This window comes from Gallus gallus, chromosome 2, assembly GCF_016699485.2.
Source record: "Gallus gallus isolate bGalGal1 chromosome 2, bGalGal1.mat.broiler.GRCg7b, whole genome shotgun sequence".
In the NCBI taxonomy this organism is placed as follows: Eukaryota; Metazoa; Chordata; class Aves; order Galliformes; family Phasianidae; genus Gallus; species Gallus gallus.
In genome coordinates this window covers 143,609,481-143,629,150 of record NC_052533.1, presented here as the reverse complement: position 1 = coordinate 143,629,150, position 19,670 = coordinate 143,609,481, and the positions used below count along the sequence as shown (strand labels likewise).

At 39.6% G+C, this 19,670-nt stretch overlaps 1 protein-coding gene across 2 annotated transcripts in view; it reads left to right on the top strand.

The window, feature by feature from the left end:
* COL22A1 (collagen type XXII alpha 1 chain) overlaps positions 1-19,670 on the top strand; it is a 231,224-nt gene that overhangs the window by 75,742 nt on the left and 135,812 nt on the right. For both annotated transcript variants that reach the window (XM_046920616.1, NM_001139439.2), the window contains 2 exons: positions 10,800-10,911; positions 18,521-18,644. In XM_046920616.1, the coding sequence (XP_046776572.1) occupies positions 10,800-10,911; positions 18,521-18,644 (236 nt within the window). The remainder of the gene's footprint in view (positions 1-10,799; positions 10,912-18,520; positions 18,645-19,670) is intronic.

Here is a 19,670-nt window from a genome sequence, read left to right as displayed (position 1 = left end):
CACTACATGACATTATTCATCGCATACAAGCCACACTGGATGATGTTAATGGGCCAAGGAGGAAACATCAAAGCCCTGACTCTTAACTCCTGTGTCACAAAGGCACATACACAAGCGTGTATGATAAACAGCAGAAATTGCAGTATGGGTTGTACCACACATTGACCTCAGCAGTCTGATTCTTGTCCCCATCTCTGAAACCGTTGTGCACAAACAAGCAAAATGCCAACGTTATGTACGATCTCTGTGTTTTGATATAGCTCTATAAAGGACATTTGGGCATTTTACTATGGAGACACTGGTTGTAAAACTAGTAGCTTGCAATTATAGACTGCAATGGCTTTGTTTAACTGTCAGCATGTCTCCAGTATCCTGTGGTTTGCCAGACAGGGTTTGCATTCCAGAGATGCCAGTGAGTCACCAGCTAATTATAATATTCATAGGGCTATTTATGTTTGCCCACTAAGCCACGTGGTAGCAGGAAGAAAGTGGAGTGTCCAGACAGTTGAACATATAGAAGGAGCACATTAACCAATGTCCCTCAGGGGACCAAAGTGCTCTTGTTGTGACAACGTGATGGGCATTTCACCCTCCCTTAGTATTTGGCACTCTGTATTGTCCATCTCACAGTCTCCTTGGGAATCTCTCTGAGAGGTAAGTGGTGAATCCGTGAATAGCTGCAGGGCTCTGTAGTGGATCAGTGACTTCAGACAGTAGATGAACAGACAGTATTCAGCAAAGGCTGCATATGTGCAGCAAACTTGAAGCTGGCTGTTCGTGCAGACACTAGCAATGCTCATTTACATCCACAATGATGCAACCAACTATTCAGGACTGGACTGTAGCTGTGACGTGGATGAGAGATGGGGAAGAGAGATGGAGCTTTTCTCTGCCACATTGCAGCCAGGTTGAATACGAAGAAAAAATTCTTCTCAGAAAGTGTGGTAAGGCTTTGAAACAGGCTGCCCAAAGAAGTGGTGGAGTCACAAACTCCAGTGCCTCTGGAGGTATTGAGGAAAAGGATTGATGTGGCACTGAGTCACATGGTTTGGTGAGCATAGTGGTGTTGGGTCAGTGGTTGGACGATATCATGGGTGTCCAACCTTTTTACTTGCCTGGACCTCATGAAGTGAAACCAAATTTTCTTGAGTCACATATATGTAGGCCTCTCCAAAAGTAATGCCTCCTATTTATGTCCACGGAAATTACAGCAGATACAATGAGCACAGTAATTCCATTTGATAGAGCAGACTCTCAGCTACAAAACACTTTCTTTCAACATAGGCACCACCATTAGCTATGCATTTTTGCCAGCGGTGAAAAATGTGAACCAATAGAAGAGAACCACCATTGCTGTTACCACTGCTGACTTGCACCGCCCCCTGCCTCACTGAGCTCACATCCATTGTTTGGTCTCCAGAAACATTCGTAAGCGTTGATGAATGTCAGTGGGTGCCCTTTTTTTCCGCATGGAGGAATTCAGTCACACCGCTTTGCTTTGTACACACTTCCATGTCAAATGGCATTTTGTCAGAACATCCCTCTGCTGCCATCTGTCACACAATAACAAAATGTAAAGGACTATTGTTGGGAAGATTCAACCTCTACTGCTGTACCACCAACATCTGCCTCTGATGCTGTGGGCCAACATAATCAAATAGGAGGCATTACTTTTGGAGCATCCCTCATAAAATAGAGATTCTATGATTCTGTGATTCACTTTGCTGTCACATTTACCACTGACAAAGCAATGATAACAAAAAGAGGAACGTTGGTGTCTTCTTCCCTCCTTCCCCTATACTTTTCCTAGGAAGTCACCCGTATATGATTTGGAGAAGAGTGATCAGAACTTCCTTAAGTGCTAATGATCTCCATTCTCTAGGGATCTGGAAAGTGATTTGAAACCTGTTTCCTGAAAAAAAAAACATCTGTCTATAACTGCTGTTTCTCCATGAGAAGTAAGTAGGGAAAATAAGAGCTGACCAGTACCATATATCCAAAAGTCAGTGTCTGTGAGCTGGAGAAACTTGGTGGACTTTGCTTGTAGGCTGGATTCATTCTCTCAGCTGGTAGTTAGAGTACAAGTGGAGGTAATTCTAGGAATTCCCTTTCAGTATGGCTTTCCAGGAGTCTCTGCACTATACAAGAACCAATCTCAACATTATAATGGGGAAATCACACTTAAGAGGACTTTGAGTATTTCAGAAGTCACTGAATGCTGGAGTTTAAGGACATTCTAGTGTGCAGTAACTCTAAGAAAAACCTGTCTACCCATACTGACACCAGTAGAGCTAGGTTAAGGAACTCTCTGATTTAAAACCCCACGTTTTAGGTTGTTGGGTGTTTTTTTTTTTTTTTTTTAACCTCCATATATTCACAGTTGTAGCAATTACCCAACATCATGGATCTCAGTGGACTTCTGATGTGAATGACTTGACCAATACTAGGCATCAGACCCATGCTGGAGCAGGCAGCACTGATGATCTGCTTAATGACAGCAGGAAACATGGAGAACAAATAGTGAAATTACCTTAGGATTTGCTACTAAAGTGAGAAAACTGGGATATCTGGTGAAAGCTGAGTGGTCCCCCTGCATGCTTTCCTCTACTCTGAGTCTCAGCATTAACAAATTTTGGCTTCTGCATTTACATAAAAGACTTACATGGGTTAATCAAGCACAGAAATATGCACATGAAACATTCATATATCTTGACATTTAAGAAAATAGCTACCCTGAAAGGTTTTTGTGTTTTGTTTTCAACAGGTAGCATTTGCTTTCTTCTAGAAGTGAAACAAACCAGGACATTTTCTTATTCCAGTGTGTTTAAGGTTGATAAAAGGGAAATAGGTTCAACTTCTGACTATTCATAGCCCAAGAAGCAACCCATCTTTTGGCTATAGAAAGATAATTAGTTTAGAGAATGGTGAGATATCTTCCAGACAGTTCTTGGTCCAGACAGTTTTAATTAGTCTACTTCAGAAAGTGATTGTTGCAAAATAAGTGACTGGAAATAACATCTCCTGGATTCACCAGTGCAAGATTTCTGTACATAGTGCACATATGATGGGAAGAAGGTTTATATACACTTTCCAGAAACTCCTCCTGTGCTTGGAGATAAATCGGCCTGTCTGATGTAAATGTTTTCCAATGACATGGATTTAGATGTTAGTTTTTGGATTACTACAGGTCTGATCTGTTTTGTACTGATTATCTGGCATAAAGTAACCACCACAGTCTCTACCTGCAGTTATATTAGGCCTTAATCATAGCACCTAAAATTAATGGGAGTACTTTAATTGCACAAATAACCTGTTAGTGGAGTTCTCCTTTAGCTCAGATAGAAGAACTGCAAGGAGAATTTAGCAAGTTATGCTCTAGTAAAGTGTTTTTGGTTTGGTACCTTTTCTCATCCTGAAAAAACTCCTAGCCTTTTGTTCAAGAAAACAGTAGGAATTGCATGAGAGACAGCATAATTTAGCTGGTTGTGCCAGTCTGCCACTCTCATAAATATTTATCTACTGTCTCATAGAGTTGTAGAGTTGTAGAATCCTCTTGAGACCACTGTGCTGTCAGCAAAACCTTTACTCAGGGAAGTGTGGAACCCACCCCTCCTCAAGTGGTGATGGTAGTAAGTCTATTTTATGGCTTTCCAGAGGAAAACATGGCACATCAGCTCCCAAGGAACTCAAAGGAGGGCTTCAAAATAAAGGAACTAACCAAAATCAGAACCTAATACAAATAGTCTTGGTAAGTTCAGCTGGTGCAAGCCTATCAGGCATACAAGGACATCAAAGGAGTAATGAACCCATTTAATCTTGTAAATCACTGGAGCAGGAAAGGAGCTCAAAGAGACCCTGTGGCAGTAAGCCAGATGTCCATCAGTGGGAAAATGGAGAATGATTTCAACACAGAAAACCTGCAAGAACGAGGCACAAAGAGTTCAGTGTCAAAACCAGCTTTAAGTGTCGTTCAGTATGCCACTTGCAACTGTCCGAAAACTGAGAGGCAAACTGATTAGAGAGAAAGAGTGAACTGATGTAGATAAACAGAACAGTGCATCAAATAAAGTGGCACAGTATTAACATGAGATCTGGTGTTGAAATGTGCTGTTCTAGAGGCTGCTGCTGTAGACATGTATTTATGTCCTGCTTTTACAATGGGCTGCAGGTTAGATTACAGCATCCCTTTCCCCTTGCTGTGTGTGTCTGTGATTGTTTATTCACATACTTATTGGCTTTGACCTCTTTCTCTCCCTCTCTCTCTCGTATGTTTTCTTTGGTCTCATTTTCTTATTCATTTTTCATTCCTCTTATCTTTCCCGAAGAGTTATCTTTCTTTTCTTGTGTAAGGGTATGAAGTGATTCTTTCTTTCTTTCTTTCTTTCTTTCTTTCTTTCTTTCTTTCTTTCTTTCTTTCTTTCTTTCTTTCTTTCTTTCTTTCTTTCTTTCTTTCTTTCTTTCTTTCTTTCTTTCTTTCTTTCTTTCTTTCTTTCTTTCTTTCTTTCTTCCTTTCTTTCTTCCTTTCTTCCTTCCTTTCTTTCTTCCTTTCTTTCTTCCTTCCTTCCTTCCTTCCTTCCTTCCTTCCTTCCTTCCTTCCTTCCTTCCTTCCTTCCTTCCTTCCTTCCTTCCTTCCTTCCTTCCTTCCTTCCTTCCTTCCTTCCTTCCTTCCTTCCTTCCTTCCTTCCTTCCTTCCTTCCTTCCTTCCTTTCTTCTCTCTTTCTCTCTTTCTCTCCTTCTCTCTTTCTCTCTTTCTTCCTTCTCTCTTTCTCTCTTTCTCTCTTTCTCTCTTTCTCTCTCTCTCTCTCTCTCTCTTTCTTTCTTTCTTTCTTTCTTTCTTTCTTTCTTTCTTTCTTTCTTTCTTTCTTTCTTTCTTTTTTTGCTGAAGCTTTAGGCTGATGTTTCCAGTATAGAGTACCCCTGTAGTTCAACCTGGTGACCTCCAGCTCACCTGCCTCACTGTCTCCCCATGCTTGCTATATTTTGGAGTATAACTATGTGATATCGCTCATGCAATAATCCTGCTTCTGCTAATCCAAACATGGACTGATGCTCAAGCTGAGGTCAATTTCATTTTGGCACCTGCATGAGACTGTTGTGGCTTGCCACTGCTTTGCTGGGGCCAAGAAAACAAATCAGAATCACTAAACTAACAGCCTGAATGGTGGCAACATGTATCATGGTATATCTGCTTTATTATGGTTATAAAACTGGGACCATCTAGAGTGTCCTCTTGGCCACCTTATGGAGTAAACACATAGAAGTTATAAAGCATACTGGAAGATGGTTTCTTCATGCTGTAAGAGCTGTTCCTTGTTCTTCAGCAGAGACTTGTTACTAGCTTACACTATTATCTGCTCTCCTCAATGAAACCGTAGAGCAAGTCCAGTGGATGTTGTGGGAGGAGAGTCAGGCCATCATGAAGTGCTGCTTAAATTTCAGCTGTAACATCTGTGGAAACAAAGAGCAAATGGTTAATAGCAACCATAAAGAACTTCTTTAGAACACTCATGAGGCCCTTTAATCCATAGGCTTTGGAGAATGTTATAGTTCCAAAATTCCCTTACAATCTGCTAGTAAAATACAGTGAATTAATTTTTAATGACTTGTGCAACCCATTTGCTCACCGCACTACTTGATGTAGGCCTTGTGGAAAGCAAGTAAATCTCTTTGGTTTGTTCCTCCAAAGCTGCAGACCCTGATATTTGGGAGTAAGTCAGATAACAGCTGCTGTTTGTTGATGCTGAATTAAACTGTTGAGCTAGGAGTGCTGGATGTAAGATGAAATACCTATGCAGAATATAAGGTTCTGCTTTCTCTGTCTTTGCTGGAGAGGTGAAGTATGTGGTAATAAAACAATGCAAAAAGAATTCTTTGGAAATCACCTTTTTTTTTTTTTTTTTTTTGGAGGGGAGAGAGAGAGGGAGAGAAAGGCTGTCCAGGAGCATGCCAAGGGTTTAGACACAGTAGAAGAAAAGTCATACCTCTCATCTACACTCTGATTTCAAGTAGATAATTGCAAGACATAGCTGGCTAAATGAACTACTGAACTTGAGAATATGACATGAGAATTTTTTTTTTCCTTTTCTTTTTCTTTTCCACCTTTTTCCTTTTCCTTTTTCCTTTTCTGTTTTGTGCTAAAATGTAACTAAGGGAGAGAACAAAAACAGAGATGCACTGATTATGGTAGTAGTCTTTCAGACCATACTGGAGAAATTGAGTGGTATGTGTTCAGGGTGTAGTGAGTATGCAGGTTCTTCCTTGTGAGCATAAGCAAATGATGGAAGCTTAACTTTCAAGAATGCAGAAACGTTAGGGAAGAAAATTGATAAGATCTTGTATTTGATGAAAGACTCCCAAGTGACACTCTTTTTCCTAGGAATTTATACACTTCTCTAATCTACCATAAAGTTTACCGCCATTGACTTCCAGCTATTAAAATGATGTGCTGTTTTATCACAAGCAGTACAGATTGCCATCTTCAGAAGTCTCAGAGAAACAGTAGCTGATGACAACCTCCCTTGACCTTGGCAATTGTGGATACATTACTATTACGCTGACAAAGCTGAAAATTCAGCTGAGAGTTCAGTCAAGACTGGTGTATTCCTTTTTCATCTGCTTTCAACTTATTCCTCTTGGGTATTGTCTCACCAGACAATTAGACAAAGAAATGACAGTCAGCTCAGTGGCTTCCCCTGTGAGTGTTTCCTTGAGTTCCTTGGGAGGAACGAGACTTTTCAGTGAGCACACTACTGTGTTTCTGGCCATTAAGACTTCTTGTTCCTCTGATTTTCTGTATTTGGATATTGATTTTTGTGATATATATATATAAAAAAATTTGTTTTTCCCCTAAACACAGGACACATGAGAAAATCTCAGCACTCGTGCTAGTTGCCACTACATTATCCATATCAGATCCCTAGTGGAGCGAGACAGGTATCCAACTTATTCTTAAGGCAACAGACCATGGTCCCTTTAGTCTGATCTTGAAATAATTATCTTGAAAAAAGATACCTTGGAACCTCTAGACAGGGCTGTTTGATCATCCTTTGATCATGCCTTAGAGTATGGCAGAATGCAGTGTGAGCATCCTTCCTGCAAAAGAGAATCTGTTGAATGTTATGGTTAAACTATGTCCAATGCCAAGTTTTACCAATATTTCCCTGCAACAGGCAGCCTGCTTTCTGATTTTGGAAAATTTGCTTCCTTTAAGAAGTTACTACTTGGGAGTAAAGAAACATTCGGCTGATTTGATCAGTAGAGTGGTGCATAAGAAATTGCTTTTCAAGCAAAATATGATGTTAGGAATTTGAGCTTCTCTTCCAGGTCACTCTTTTAATTTTAACATTAATGGAGTAGGGTATACTTCTTTTTCGGAGGGATAATCAGGTTAGAGGTTTTCATTGCCCCCATATTGTTTTAGTAGCTAGCATGAAGTAGGAAGCTTATGATCAAAGAACGTTATTCATCTTACTAAGTGTCATATTTATGGCATTACTGATTAAATAGTTTATAAGGCAAGCGGGAAATTACACCTGTCCTTTTGTACAAAAAGTAACTTCTAAATCAAAGCACCTGAGAACAGGAAAGTCCCACCCTTTCATCCTGTACATGGTGTATTGACTGGGTTACAGCAGCTTTCTTTGTTCTTGCTAATTCAAGTAGGCATGCTCCTTCCACTTCACTTTTGGAGGGGACTGGGAAGCGATGTATTGGATTTAATTTTACCTGTAGCCCTCAGTCAGCCTTTATTTTGTGTCTTCTAGCCATAGCCCAGCCCTTGAAGTCCTGTCTTCCCAGATTTGTCTAAAGAGAGTTGAGGATGTGTGAAATTCAGTACTTAAAGGAAGCTTATAAACAGGAGGGAGATTGACATTTTACATGGTCTGATAGTGAAAGGACAAGGGGGAATGGTTTTAAACTAAAAGGGAAGATTTAGATTAGATGTAAGGTGGAAATTTTTTTACTTAGAAGGTAGTGGGGCACTGGAACATGTTGCACAGAGAAGTTGTGGATGCCCCATCCCTGAAGAGATTCAAAAACAGGTTGGATGGGGCCCTGGGCAGTCTGATTTGGTGGCTGGCAACCCTGTCTGATGTAAGGAGATTGGAGCTAGATGATCTTTAAGGTCCCTTCCAACCCAAGCCATTCTATGATCCTATGTTTCTATACATTTTCTAAATCCAGGGATGACTCCATTCAGTGCCATTCATTGATACTGACAGTATGCTCCCTCCTTGATGATGGAAAAGTAATGTACAGCTCAAGTTTCTACTGTCACTCTAGTGCAGAATTGCAGTACAACAGACTAAATGGTCAGCGACTGGGGAAAGATCTAAGTGAACTGCTTCTAATGCTCAGCCAGGTAATGCCAGATGTAAACTCCTGTTCAGGTGTTGAGAATTGGTTACAAAATCACTTATTTTTTATGTAAACATTGGTATTCAGTACTAAATTGAAAAGATCTCAGTTTCCTTCATAATCTTAGTCCCAGTCTTAAAGTCAACAAGGGGTTGACTCATTCCCAAGTGCTTCTAGGCATGTGAAATAAATAAACAAATAAAATTAATATAAATACTGCATATATTTTGTTCTTCAGCTAGAATAATCTTAGAGGTTACTTTCAAGCACATACTTATTTGGAACTCTGCTTCATAGAATCATAAAATCACCAAGGTTGGAAAAGCTGTCTAAGGTCATCCAGTCCAACTGTCCACCTGTCACCAATATTTCCCACTAAATCATGTCCCTCTGTACAACATCTAAACATTTCTTGAACATCTCTAGGGACTATCTTCCTTCTGGTCTTCATTGGGCAATCTACCCTGAATAATTTCTCAACTTGATGATATTCGGGGTTTATTTGTTTCTTCTTCCACTTAGAAATGGGATGGTACCTGTTTAAGGAGATACTTACAGTAAATGGTCAGGATAGCGAATTTAAGATTATATTATTCCAAATTTAAAAATCTGAAAGAGTTATTCAATCCTGAATGCAAATCAGACAACATAAATGTAAGTTATATATAATCATTTAACTTTTTGTCATCTTGACTTCTGTCTCATTCATTGCAAAAATGGATAGATAGCCTATGAGTGGAATATATCGTACCTCATTTCAGTAGTCTTAAAATGATTGTATGGGTCTCCTGTATGGTGAATGTAAGAAGGTAGAGACTATCAAGTAGATATGAGCTTGTCTTTAGATAGGTCTGTGACAGGAGTGGTGAGTCATATTCTTAGAAACTCTTAGATTTCTCTGCTGACTCATAAGGGAATTGAAGCAACCTGCATATATCATGTCTCCTTTTCAGACAGCTGAAATTAGATTAGGTGCATCTCACCCTCAATACACACTTCTTTCTTTAGTATATGGTCACATATTCTGTAACACTACCGAAATCCTTGAGATAATGGATGTTTGAAGTGTTTATTACTTCGTGAGCTTTGGTTGGCAATGAAGAGAGTGAGAGTCATCTCACTAGCTATAGACCTTTACTAGCTCAGGTTTAGCATGCAGACTGTGCATCCTAAGCTCTCTTTATGTCAGTGGAGAGAAACAAGCACTGTTGGCACTTGTTTTATTATGAGACGAATCTTTTCCTAGAAGCACCTCTATTCTACTCTTTGCTTAACTGGGTGAGAGTCTGTATTATTTCACTGTCTGGAGGGCTGACCTTTAGATTAATCATATGTGAAGTGTTCTGTGATCATGGGTTTATATCATATCTCTCTCTAAGGAAAGTAGAGATAATACCTGAATTGAACACACAGCAGAGTCATGGTGTGATAAAGACAAAAACATCTGATGGTTTTAGGTGCTCTCTGACACATGTAAGACACAACTTTTCCGTGAAACTACATGGCACTTTAAATTTTGAAAAAAAAGCTCTCATTCATTTATTTATTAAAAGTTTACCAAAAAATTTGAAATTTTTCAGTCTGTAGCCTGAGGAAGAAAGGTGATGTCATTTTCCAGTGTGCTTTATTCAAACCCGAATGCAATTGGAAAATATGCAGTGTATGTGATGCATTCTCAGTAGTGCAAGTTAGGTGGAATATGCATCCAATGGAGCCAGTCTGGAGCTAAAATCAGGATAGTTACCACCACATAAAACTGCAGTTCCAGGAACATGCTACTTTCCAGGTCACAGTTGAACCCTGAGGTCCCTGGCAGGGTTTAGTATCTAGGACTTTGGGTTGCGAAAGCATGGGCTCACTGTGGCTTGGACCATGTTGGTGCTGGAGCTGCATAGGCCCATGTTTGAGCTTGAGCAAAAAAATCTTGTAAGATTAAAGTCAGAAGCTGGACACAAATATTTTCAGCCCAGATTAACTGCTCATGTTAGTGATGAGTTGGTTAGACTAAATTGTATTAAAATGATATGAAAAGTGAAAGTAAACAAGTCTTGGTCTAGCAGTTTTCAATAAATGTTTCATTCTGCACCAGTGCATTTTTCTACCTTATCTTATACTTTATAGGAATTAATGAATTACACAGTATTTTCAGGGTGCTGTAGCAATGCAGATCAAATAACTAGTTATTTATGTAGAACTTTCTTCTAATCTGTACAGGACTTGTTACATCTTGATTTTGAGTTTGATTTTGAGATTTTGGACAAAGCAGATCAGACCACATCATAATTTTGTTGTGCCTTCCTTTACAAGAACAATTTTAATCTCTGAAGTGCTGCATCTCTGGGCTAAGATAACGAAAATGCAATTAAAGACATACCCCACTGCTCTCTTTTGTAAATAGCAGACTGATCAATATCTTGTATTTACACTTGTGTTATGTTCAGGGTTTGACCTGATGGATTCGTTCAGTGTGAAACAGATCTTTGGAATGAAAGAAAATGGAATTCAGAGCTCCTATGTACGACTTGGAAGTTTCCCTGTTGTTCAGAAAACTGAGTGAGTACCTTGGTCTTTCACTTTATTTTCACCTGCGTCTCTGATTTCCATTATTTGGTTCCTCTAGTTGAATCATGAGGTAAATATCTGGTACCTACATGCTCTTTCAGTTCTGCTGGCACAGAATTTGTAACAGATGCTTGAGATCCTCTATAGCAACATGAGGCTCTACTGTTACAGAAAATGAACTAGTTTCTGTGTATCATCAATGGTTGTTAGGAGCAAAATTAAGAAATTCAGAAAAGAACTTAAAGCTTAGTAAAGTGAATCTAAAGGGAATGTTTGGTAGCTTTCCCACTGAGATAGGGGATCGTAAACTCATCCAGGTTGGAAAAGCTCTTCAAGATTATCAACTCTAACTATCTTAAGCAGGATTTGCAGCTTGTGCTTCTCCAAAGACCTGTGTCTTCTACTCATGTCTTCTACTTCATGGATACAGCTGATGATGTGGGTCTCGTCTGCATGGTGGTCTATGTTTTTTTCACTGTTGGCATCAAGGACGGAGCAGGAGATGTGAGTCATGACATGGGTCTCTGCCTCCCAGAGGTTCTTGTATCTCCTACACCCTGGACACAGATGGAGGTTCAGCTCCTGATTTGAATCTTCACAAGGTAGAGATCTGCCACACAATATGGGCAGGGCCTTGATCTCACTGGAATCACAAAGATGAGGTAGCATCCCCCACTCACCATGGCTGGACATGGGTTCTTCAGGAGGGCCAGGCTGGGACGGTGAGGAAAGGGAGTTGCACTGTGTGTGAGGGCAGCAGGAGTGCATGGGGCTCTGCCTTGGGTTAGGGAGGAGCCTGCTGAGAGTGATGAAAAGCTTCTTTTGAAAATACTATTTTAAGTAGGAAAAGTAAAAACAAGTTTTAAGATAAAAATCTTAGAGAAGTTTGCTAGTTTCTAGGATGTACCGAGCTCTATGAACAAACTCTATGCAGTTGGAAGAAACTCCTCCTATCATTTGCTCATCTGTCAATTTACTATATATGTAAGGTGAAAATTAATTCCAAAGTTAAGATAATGCCAGAGTAATACAGTGTCTAACAGTTCTGACCATAGAGAACTGCAGTTCAGGCATCCTTGAACATTGTTGAATGTGTCTACAGACTACTTTAGGTTTTTAGAATGTATCTGAGTCCTGTTGAGAAAATGTAAAATATTCTATAAGCTCCCTTGTGGCTCAGTACTTCAAATATTAGCAAATAATTTACTGCATAATCTGAATGTCATTTATGGAGCTGTAGTGTCTCTTCTAAAAATTGTCTTCTACAAACTACCGAATTAACTCCCTTCACTGCAAATTCTATAACGATGGTGAGTCTCTGAGTGCAAGTGGGTATTCTGTTGAAAGCTTCAGTTCAGAATACATTAATATATATTTGTTAATAGCAAGAGACCAGTTCAAGGTAGATGCTGTTTTCAGTTAGCTAATAATGTTTTGGGTCTTCTAAAAGAATGAGCAATTTTTAATCCTCTGTCACCGTCAATTCAGTCCTTAGAGCCTTTTATAACCTGAGGCTGTCAGCTTTGTCATAGGCTATCAGAATGGTTTCTCTTCAGGTTGTCATCTGAGTCCTGCTAGCGTTAGCCTTGAAAAGAGTGAGTGCATAATTTCACTGAGTAACCACAAGACATAGATGGAATTGTCATCATTAACATCCTTGCAGTAAATTTCACTGAGCTAGTTTGAACTTCAGCTTAAAAAATCAATGGGAATTCTTTTCCTTCTTATGAAGAAAAGCTGTTGATTTTTTTTCTTTTTCCATTCTTGGCTCTTTAACTCGCTTCATTGCATCTTTCAGATTTTCCTGTGACTTGGATTTGTTTCATTTCACATTTTTTCATCCTGTAGCCCACCTGGATAGATTTTCCCTTCTATCCTTTTACTCCTCTCCTTCCCTCTCCATTTAAACACAGTCTTGAAAAAAAAAAAAAAAAAGTATAAATATACTATATTGAAAGGAGAACTCTTACTCTGAAGTCCTTAAATGATATCAAGTCTCAGGGTAAGTAAATTCAAATCCATTATCTGGGAGAAGGCTGGTAAACTCAGACACCTTGGTCTTGACAGGGAGTATAAACATTACATGTGTGTAGAAAGGGGAATAAATCAATTTTTAGGTTCACAGAAGTTTCTGGGTAGCATCCATGCTTGCTGTGGCTTCTAACAACAACTGATGGCATGCTTGCTATCACTAGAGGGAGTTATCACCAGGACCATGCCAAAAGAAGCCTGTGAAATTGGAAAGTCCAGATTCTGATGAAGAAATTCCGGGAGTGATGATCCACTGATAGGAAGCTCTGGGAATTAGAAATTATACAGTCCTTGGGGGTAGAAGCAGAAATGATCAAACATGAGTTAACTGTCTCCATTACAGGGTACTCTGTCACTACTGTGAGGATGCTGTGTTCAGTCTTTGTGTCCATAGTTCAGTAGATAAGAATGGAGTTAATGGAATGTTAAAGAGGAAACAAGTCTAATAGTGAGAAACTAAAGAAGTACAGTATGGTCAGAAAAAAACTAAGATGTTAATAACTGAAGTGATCAGCATTTGTAAGAACCTTTGGGGAAACAAAGTTTAGTGAAGGGTCTTTAGAGCAATGAATAATGCTAGGCTAAAAGTCAGTGTCTACCTGTTAGCAACACCAAAAACCAGTGCGGAAGAAATACACACTTTTAATGAATGTATTTAAACTCTGGAACAAGTTACTATGGTTTATAGAGAGCTGTCCATCTGCATTCCTTTCAGAAATCAAGATTTAAAATACTTTGTTGGGTTTTTTTGTTGTTGTTGATATTCTCCCAGAAAGACTGAAGAAGCAAAGACAGACCAACCAACTATGATGACTTTCTGCCTGATCAGATTTCATCAGTTTATCTGTTGATATTGTTTTTAATATTAGTAGAATATTTTTTTTGTCCAGGACAATTAGAAATAAAATATCCTAAATTAGTTAATCGAAATGACTAAGCGTCCTGTTAAATGTTTAACTGAAACACAGAATTAAAGAATTTTTCTGTTTTCAGCCTTTTGTATTTTAACTTCCATACTCCTGTGGTTTGGGAATTAAACCAAGTGGATATGTCACTGCAGAAAGCATCTGCATGTTCAATCCATTTTACTTGTTGGATGTCAGGATTCTGAGATACCACATATAGTGTCATTGCTCACAGAAAATGAAATCTCATAAAGTTTACAGAGCTGATAACTGATAATAAACAAAACAAAAACATCTGTCCTGTCTTACAGATAACCTCAAGCAATATTTAGCAACTGATAGCAACATCTCATAATTAGATACAAAATCATTAACTGAGTGTTATATTTAATTCGCTTTATTATCTTCTTAAAGGTTCTGTATTGTTTTATATAAGTACTAGTACTTTTACAAAGTGCCAACTTAGTTGCATGGGAAACGCACTTATATATCTTCTTGAGCCTATACCTGCAAACGTTTTTTTTCCCATTCTGTCCTCCAATTATTTATTCTAATCCTTCCTCCTGCTGTGTATATCCCTTGGTCTTCTCTTGCCTGATCTGATTCTGCTTGGGCTGGCATTTAGTCATGATCTCTTTCCAATTTTGAAATATTTTCTTTTTCTTCAGCATGCATGTGTTGTTGGATGTGGGTAGGGACAAAAAGCAATGGGAACAAATTAAAAACATGAAACTTGCTCTAAACACAATAAAAACCTTATTTTCTGAGAGGGTAGTCAAACAATGGAACAGGTTGAGGAGTGTCTATCCGTGGAGATATTCAAAACTTTACAGGACGTAATCCTGGACAGCTGGTTCTAGCTGCCTCTGCTTGAACAGGTGGGTTGGACTTCATTTCAATAGATGTCTTCCATCCTCAGTGATTCTGTGATGTGTGGTTCAGTACTGCATCCTCTCTACCTCTCTCTGACATCCATGTCTTTCCCTTTCACCTTCTCTTCCAGAGAGGCAGCTGGCAGGCTTGGTCTGAGACCTGTCACAAAATTTTTTGTGGTGCTGGAAACTTCCTCTTCCACTTCTGCCATCCTAAGAACCTTAGGTGATCTCGTGTATAGCAATGAACTGGCTTTCTTGAGTCTTATTTCACAGGCTTTAGTGAGACTGACTGTTAGTCAATCTCAGCAGGCTTTTAGCTGCTGTGAAAAGGGTTGAATTTCCAGATACGTGAGCTGGTGAGTTGTGTCATTTCCTTATCAACTACAAGCACCTTTTTAGTAACCATTACGTTCAATGTCTGAAATGAGAACTGATAATCTTATTTTTTCCTTTGTATTATTATTATGGGTGTAGGATCTCATGCTGATTGTTACAGATGTAGGTTTTTATGCTAAAAAAATACATGTAAGAAGGAGACCATGTTGTGCAAGAGAGAGCCTCCTCCTTGGCCATTACCATTTTTCCTTTGTATAAGTTGTGATTCACCTGACCTTGGAGATGGGTTAATTAACTCCTAGACTAACCTGCAGCACCTGGGGATTCTTATGTCTTAGAGTTTTATAATAAGTTCTTCTGCAATCCATCTTGTTGTCAGAGTTATAGACCAAGGAGCTGGCAGAGAGCTCCCTGTAGGTACCAGGCATCCAGCAAAGCTCCATAATATGGATCATCAGTTCAGTTCAGCCTGAATAAAAGAAGGAAATAAAACATTTCTGGGGACAGCAGTTTCTAAGTAAATCTGAGCTTCTAAATGGAGATGACTTTTTAGTGAGGAAAGAAATGAAAACTCATAAACAGAGGTGTTGTTATTTATGCAGTAATGCATCTCTGTAAAAGATGCAGGGACCAAGGACTTCAGAAACGACTTTTATCATATCTTCAGAGCAATGAGAGCATTTTCAGGTTTGCTTTTGGCAGGAATCCCTTCTCTGGCTTGTGCTTGCAGTCAGTTCTTCAGCACCTTAAAAAATCAGCTGAGGGGGACTGCTAGTAGGTCATTATAGTCTTCTATCACTTTAAATCTACTCGATGGACTATTTGTCAGCCACAGTGTGATGAGGTGTGTCTGAACTCATGAGGATATTTAGCTGCCTCATTCCTAGTTTTTTTGTTTTTTTTTTTTCTGTGGGCATTAGTCATCTGAAAACCTTTTCTGGATTTAGCTTGCATGGTGATATTTGTGTTCCCAGCTCAGAGGTATCCAGAGAGACTGAGCACAGAGGCCAGCCACCAGCTCTTACAGATTTGCTTGCAGACTGTCAGGCTCACTATGCTACCAGTACAAGGGATTAAACCCAACCATATGTTTGTATAACTACTCCCTTGGCAAAATAGTAATGCCACAGTTAGAGTCACTACAGATGAGTAAGTCAGTAGGACGACCTGTGCCCAAAATGCAAATCAAGTTTCTAAGGGGCTGGGTTGAAGCTCACTAAATCCAGTTATGATGGTGAAGGTAGGTGGTAAGGAGTGAGCGAGGAAAGTGCATTAGACACGTTGTGAAACAGCAGTTTTTAGGAGTTGAGCTACAGGGAGGTCTCCCAACTAACAGCACTCTTACTTAGAAATGTTCAAGGGGATGCATTGATAAAAAATGTTTTTTCAACTATCAGCATTGTGATTGTCGACCTTGTGAAGTTTCTTAATGGGGTGAAGGAAAACAGCCCAATCTCTCCGTGGTGTTAAAAGCCAAGAAATGCCTCTTCTTCTCTGACAAACGTAGAGACAGAAAGCATACAAAGCCATTTGACAAGAAACTTGTGCTAAGACATGTCAGCAGTGAAAGAGACCTGGATGGGTGCCCTTCTGGGAGGGCTGATGTGACTAACATTATTCCCTCTTGCCAAGTATTCCCTAGTCTTTCTTGGTGGCACTCAGTGCCCCAGTCATGCCAGCGTTATTTGCCATAGCATCTCAGGTGGATGCTGGAGGTGGATGCTGGCATGCTGATGTGTCAGGGAGTTATGGCTTGTGAATAGCTGTTACTGAGTACTGAGACAGCCTTGTCAACTCTCCAAAGAGAAGGAGCTGGTGGTAAAAATGAGCTGGTGGTAAATGAGCTGGTGGGAGGCTGTCTCAGTTTTCTCTTGTGATGAAAAGCCTCAGATAGTTCCCATGTCCTCAGTGGGAAGACCAGCTTATAATGGTGTACAGTCTCCATGGGCTTTTTATACAGCAAAAATTGCAGTAGTGGAAGAAGCCACAGTAATACTTGTTCTGAATTTCTAACTTGGCTAAAAAGTAGGAAATTCAAAGCACAAATTAAAAGTTGATTGAACATTATGGCTTTCAACATTTGCTGTAATTGTAAAACACAACATTTTGGAAATTTTGAGTATGAGATTTTTCTTTAAACTCCAGTAACTGCTTCTAGTTGAGCATGCCTTTGGTTTAACTGTGAAGTATTTCTTAAGATAATCACCTTTCAGTGTATTCCTTTTTATTAATTGCTGCTGTTGCCTTTATTTTCTAATGAGTCCTTATGCCTGTCTGCTCAGATGTCCGGAAGCAAAGATATGATATTTAGGAAGGGCCTACTTAGGACTAATCAGAGGAGCAGGCTGGCTTGGATGTTCAGAACAATGAAGTTAACTCGGACTATTCAACTGGAAAAAAAGAGATGGCTTAGAGGCAATATAGACAAATTTTACAGAATCACGAATGCACTTACAAAATAAATAAATAAATAAAAGAAAAATAATTGGTTCATTATGTTGCCCCTTGCAAGAACTAAGTCCTAAATAAACAAAAAGGGGCTCATTATAAAGTGGGTAGCAGAGTAGTGTGATTACTTGCCAATGGCTGTTGTGGATGTTGTAAGTTTACTTGACTTCAAGGGAAGCCTGGAAAACACTGTGCACAGGAAGTTATAGTAATTGTAGTTGTCTCCGAAATTGATCCCTGAATCACATCGAGTTGGAGGCAGGGAGAACATGATTGTTCTGTTAGTTCTCATTTGTAGACGTCCACTTATAGCTAGTGACAAAAAGTGGTGATACTGGGTTAATTATCCCTTCTGTCCATCCCTGTCTTCTCGCTTATGGTATGTTCTTATGTTGGGGCTCAGTCAAACAGTTATGCTTTTTGTAAATTCAGATTTATTCATGGATGATGGAGTCACAGTGAGTAAATTTCTGCCTAATATAATTATGAAGTGTGATTCAAGAAGGTACTGTTCTCCCAGGCCACCAGCTAAGGAAAATCTTCTGGGGCAGACATGAGGTGTTGTGCCTGTTTTGGGGAAATATTACAGTATTTGTTGCTATAACTTGGTACATTTATAGAGGATTTCAGGTGTGCCTGCCCACTGTCAGATGTCACAGATCTCCAGTGTACCTAGAGAAGAACAATATGATTTACTGTGACGTGAGCTAAAGCATCAGGTGGAACTCAGCTGCTTTGACTTGATGGATCCCATTGTGAAGTTTTCACTGTTCTTTATTTAAGTTGAGAGCTTCTGTGTTGGAATAGAGAAGGGCTCCTCAAGGACAGAACCACATGGAGGGAACAAGCTCATGTTCATTGCTTTTCAGCCTGCCAAATACAGCAGATTTTGTGGGAGCTATGTGATATTTTTGGGAAGCATTGCTGGGGCAAGAAGAGTTTTAGAAATTGTGCTCTTTATTGCTATGCCTGATACATTTCTGCCTTTTTCCCTCCCCATGCCAGGGATGTATTCCCACAAGGTCTGCCTGATGAATATGCCTTTGTAACTACCTTCAAATTCCGGAAGGCTTCCAGAAAAGAAGATTGGTATATTTGGCAGATTATTGACAAGTATGGCATACCACAGGTATGAGGCCCTTTGCTGTCAGAAAGAGCAGCCTTGTTTCCTTTCGACTGCATGAATCAGCCTTCTTGCCTTAACCTCCCACTCCTTACATTTCAGTTTTTCTTGCTGAAAATCCTTTACTTTTAATTTGAACCCTGGAGGAAGTATTACACAGACCTTGATTGTTGTTAGCATGCAGATATATGCGTTAGTTGGAAAGGGGAGGGGAAATATAGCTCTTGAAACTGCTTCTGGGTATGTGTACAGACTGGGAGAAGAACAGCTCTGTGGAGAAGGATGTGGAGGGTTCTGGTGAATGAAAAGCTGGATGTTTGCCTCTTTGGGAAAAAATAGCCACACAGATATACAGCAGAACAGGAGAGCAGGCTGCTATAGCAGGTTTGTGTACATACATTCTAGATATCATCTGAAGACATTATGGACTCTCTACTTAAGAAATGGACATAACACCTATTATTTCTCCACTGTGCTATGAATCTTGGCTGCTGCAGAATTTGATCCAATAGCATTTGGCAGGTACTCCCAGGAACTTGGAAGAAAAATACTATAACAGTGGAATAAAGTGTCACTTGATCCTATGTAGCATTCTTAGCAGCATGATATAGTGTAGAGGTTCAGGTGTGCTTTGGAAGGATGTGGTTTGGTTGAATTGTTTATTTTTCAGTTTTGCATGTTTTGTTTGAGACAGCTGAAACTTGAACTGCTTGGATGTGGAGAGAAAAAGAACTCTAGATTCTCGATAATGTTTTCAAAAGTTTCTTAAACTGTAGTGCTAGAATTGTCCTAGAGCTTCAAGAACCTGCTTTCATGCATCAGTACTGTTTGGGCCACTATGAGTCTGCAGACCTGCTTAGCTTACAGACTGCAGGCACTTCTGAGCTAGCACTGATCTGAGGTGGCATTTCCAGCCACAAGGTGCTCATCTGCATGCAGATTTTGGGTCAAGTCTGGAGGTAGCCTATGTGGCTTCCATCAGGTACAGTTTAGTGCCAATGTTGCCAAACCGCTTCCAGGTCTGCAGCTCGT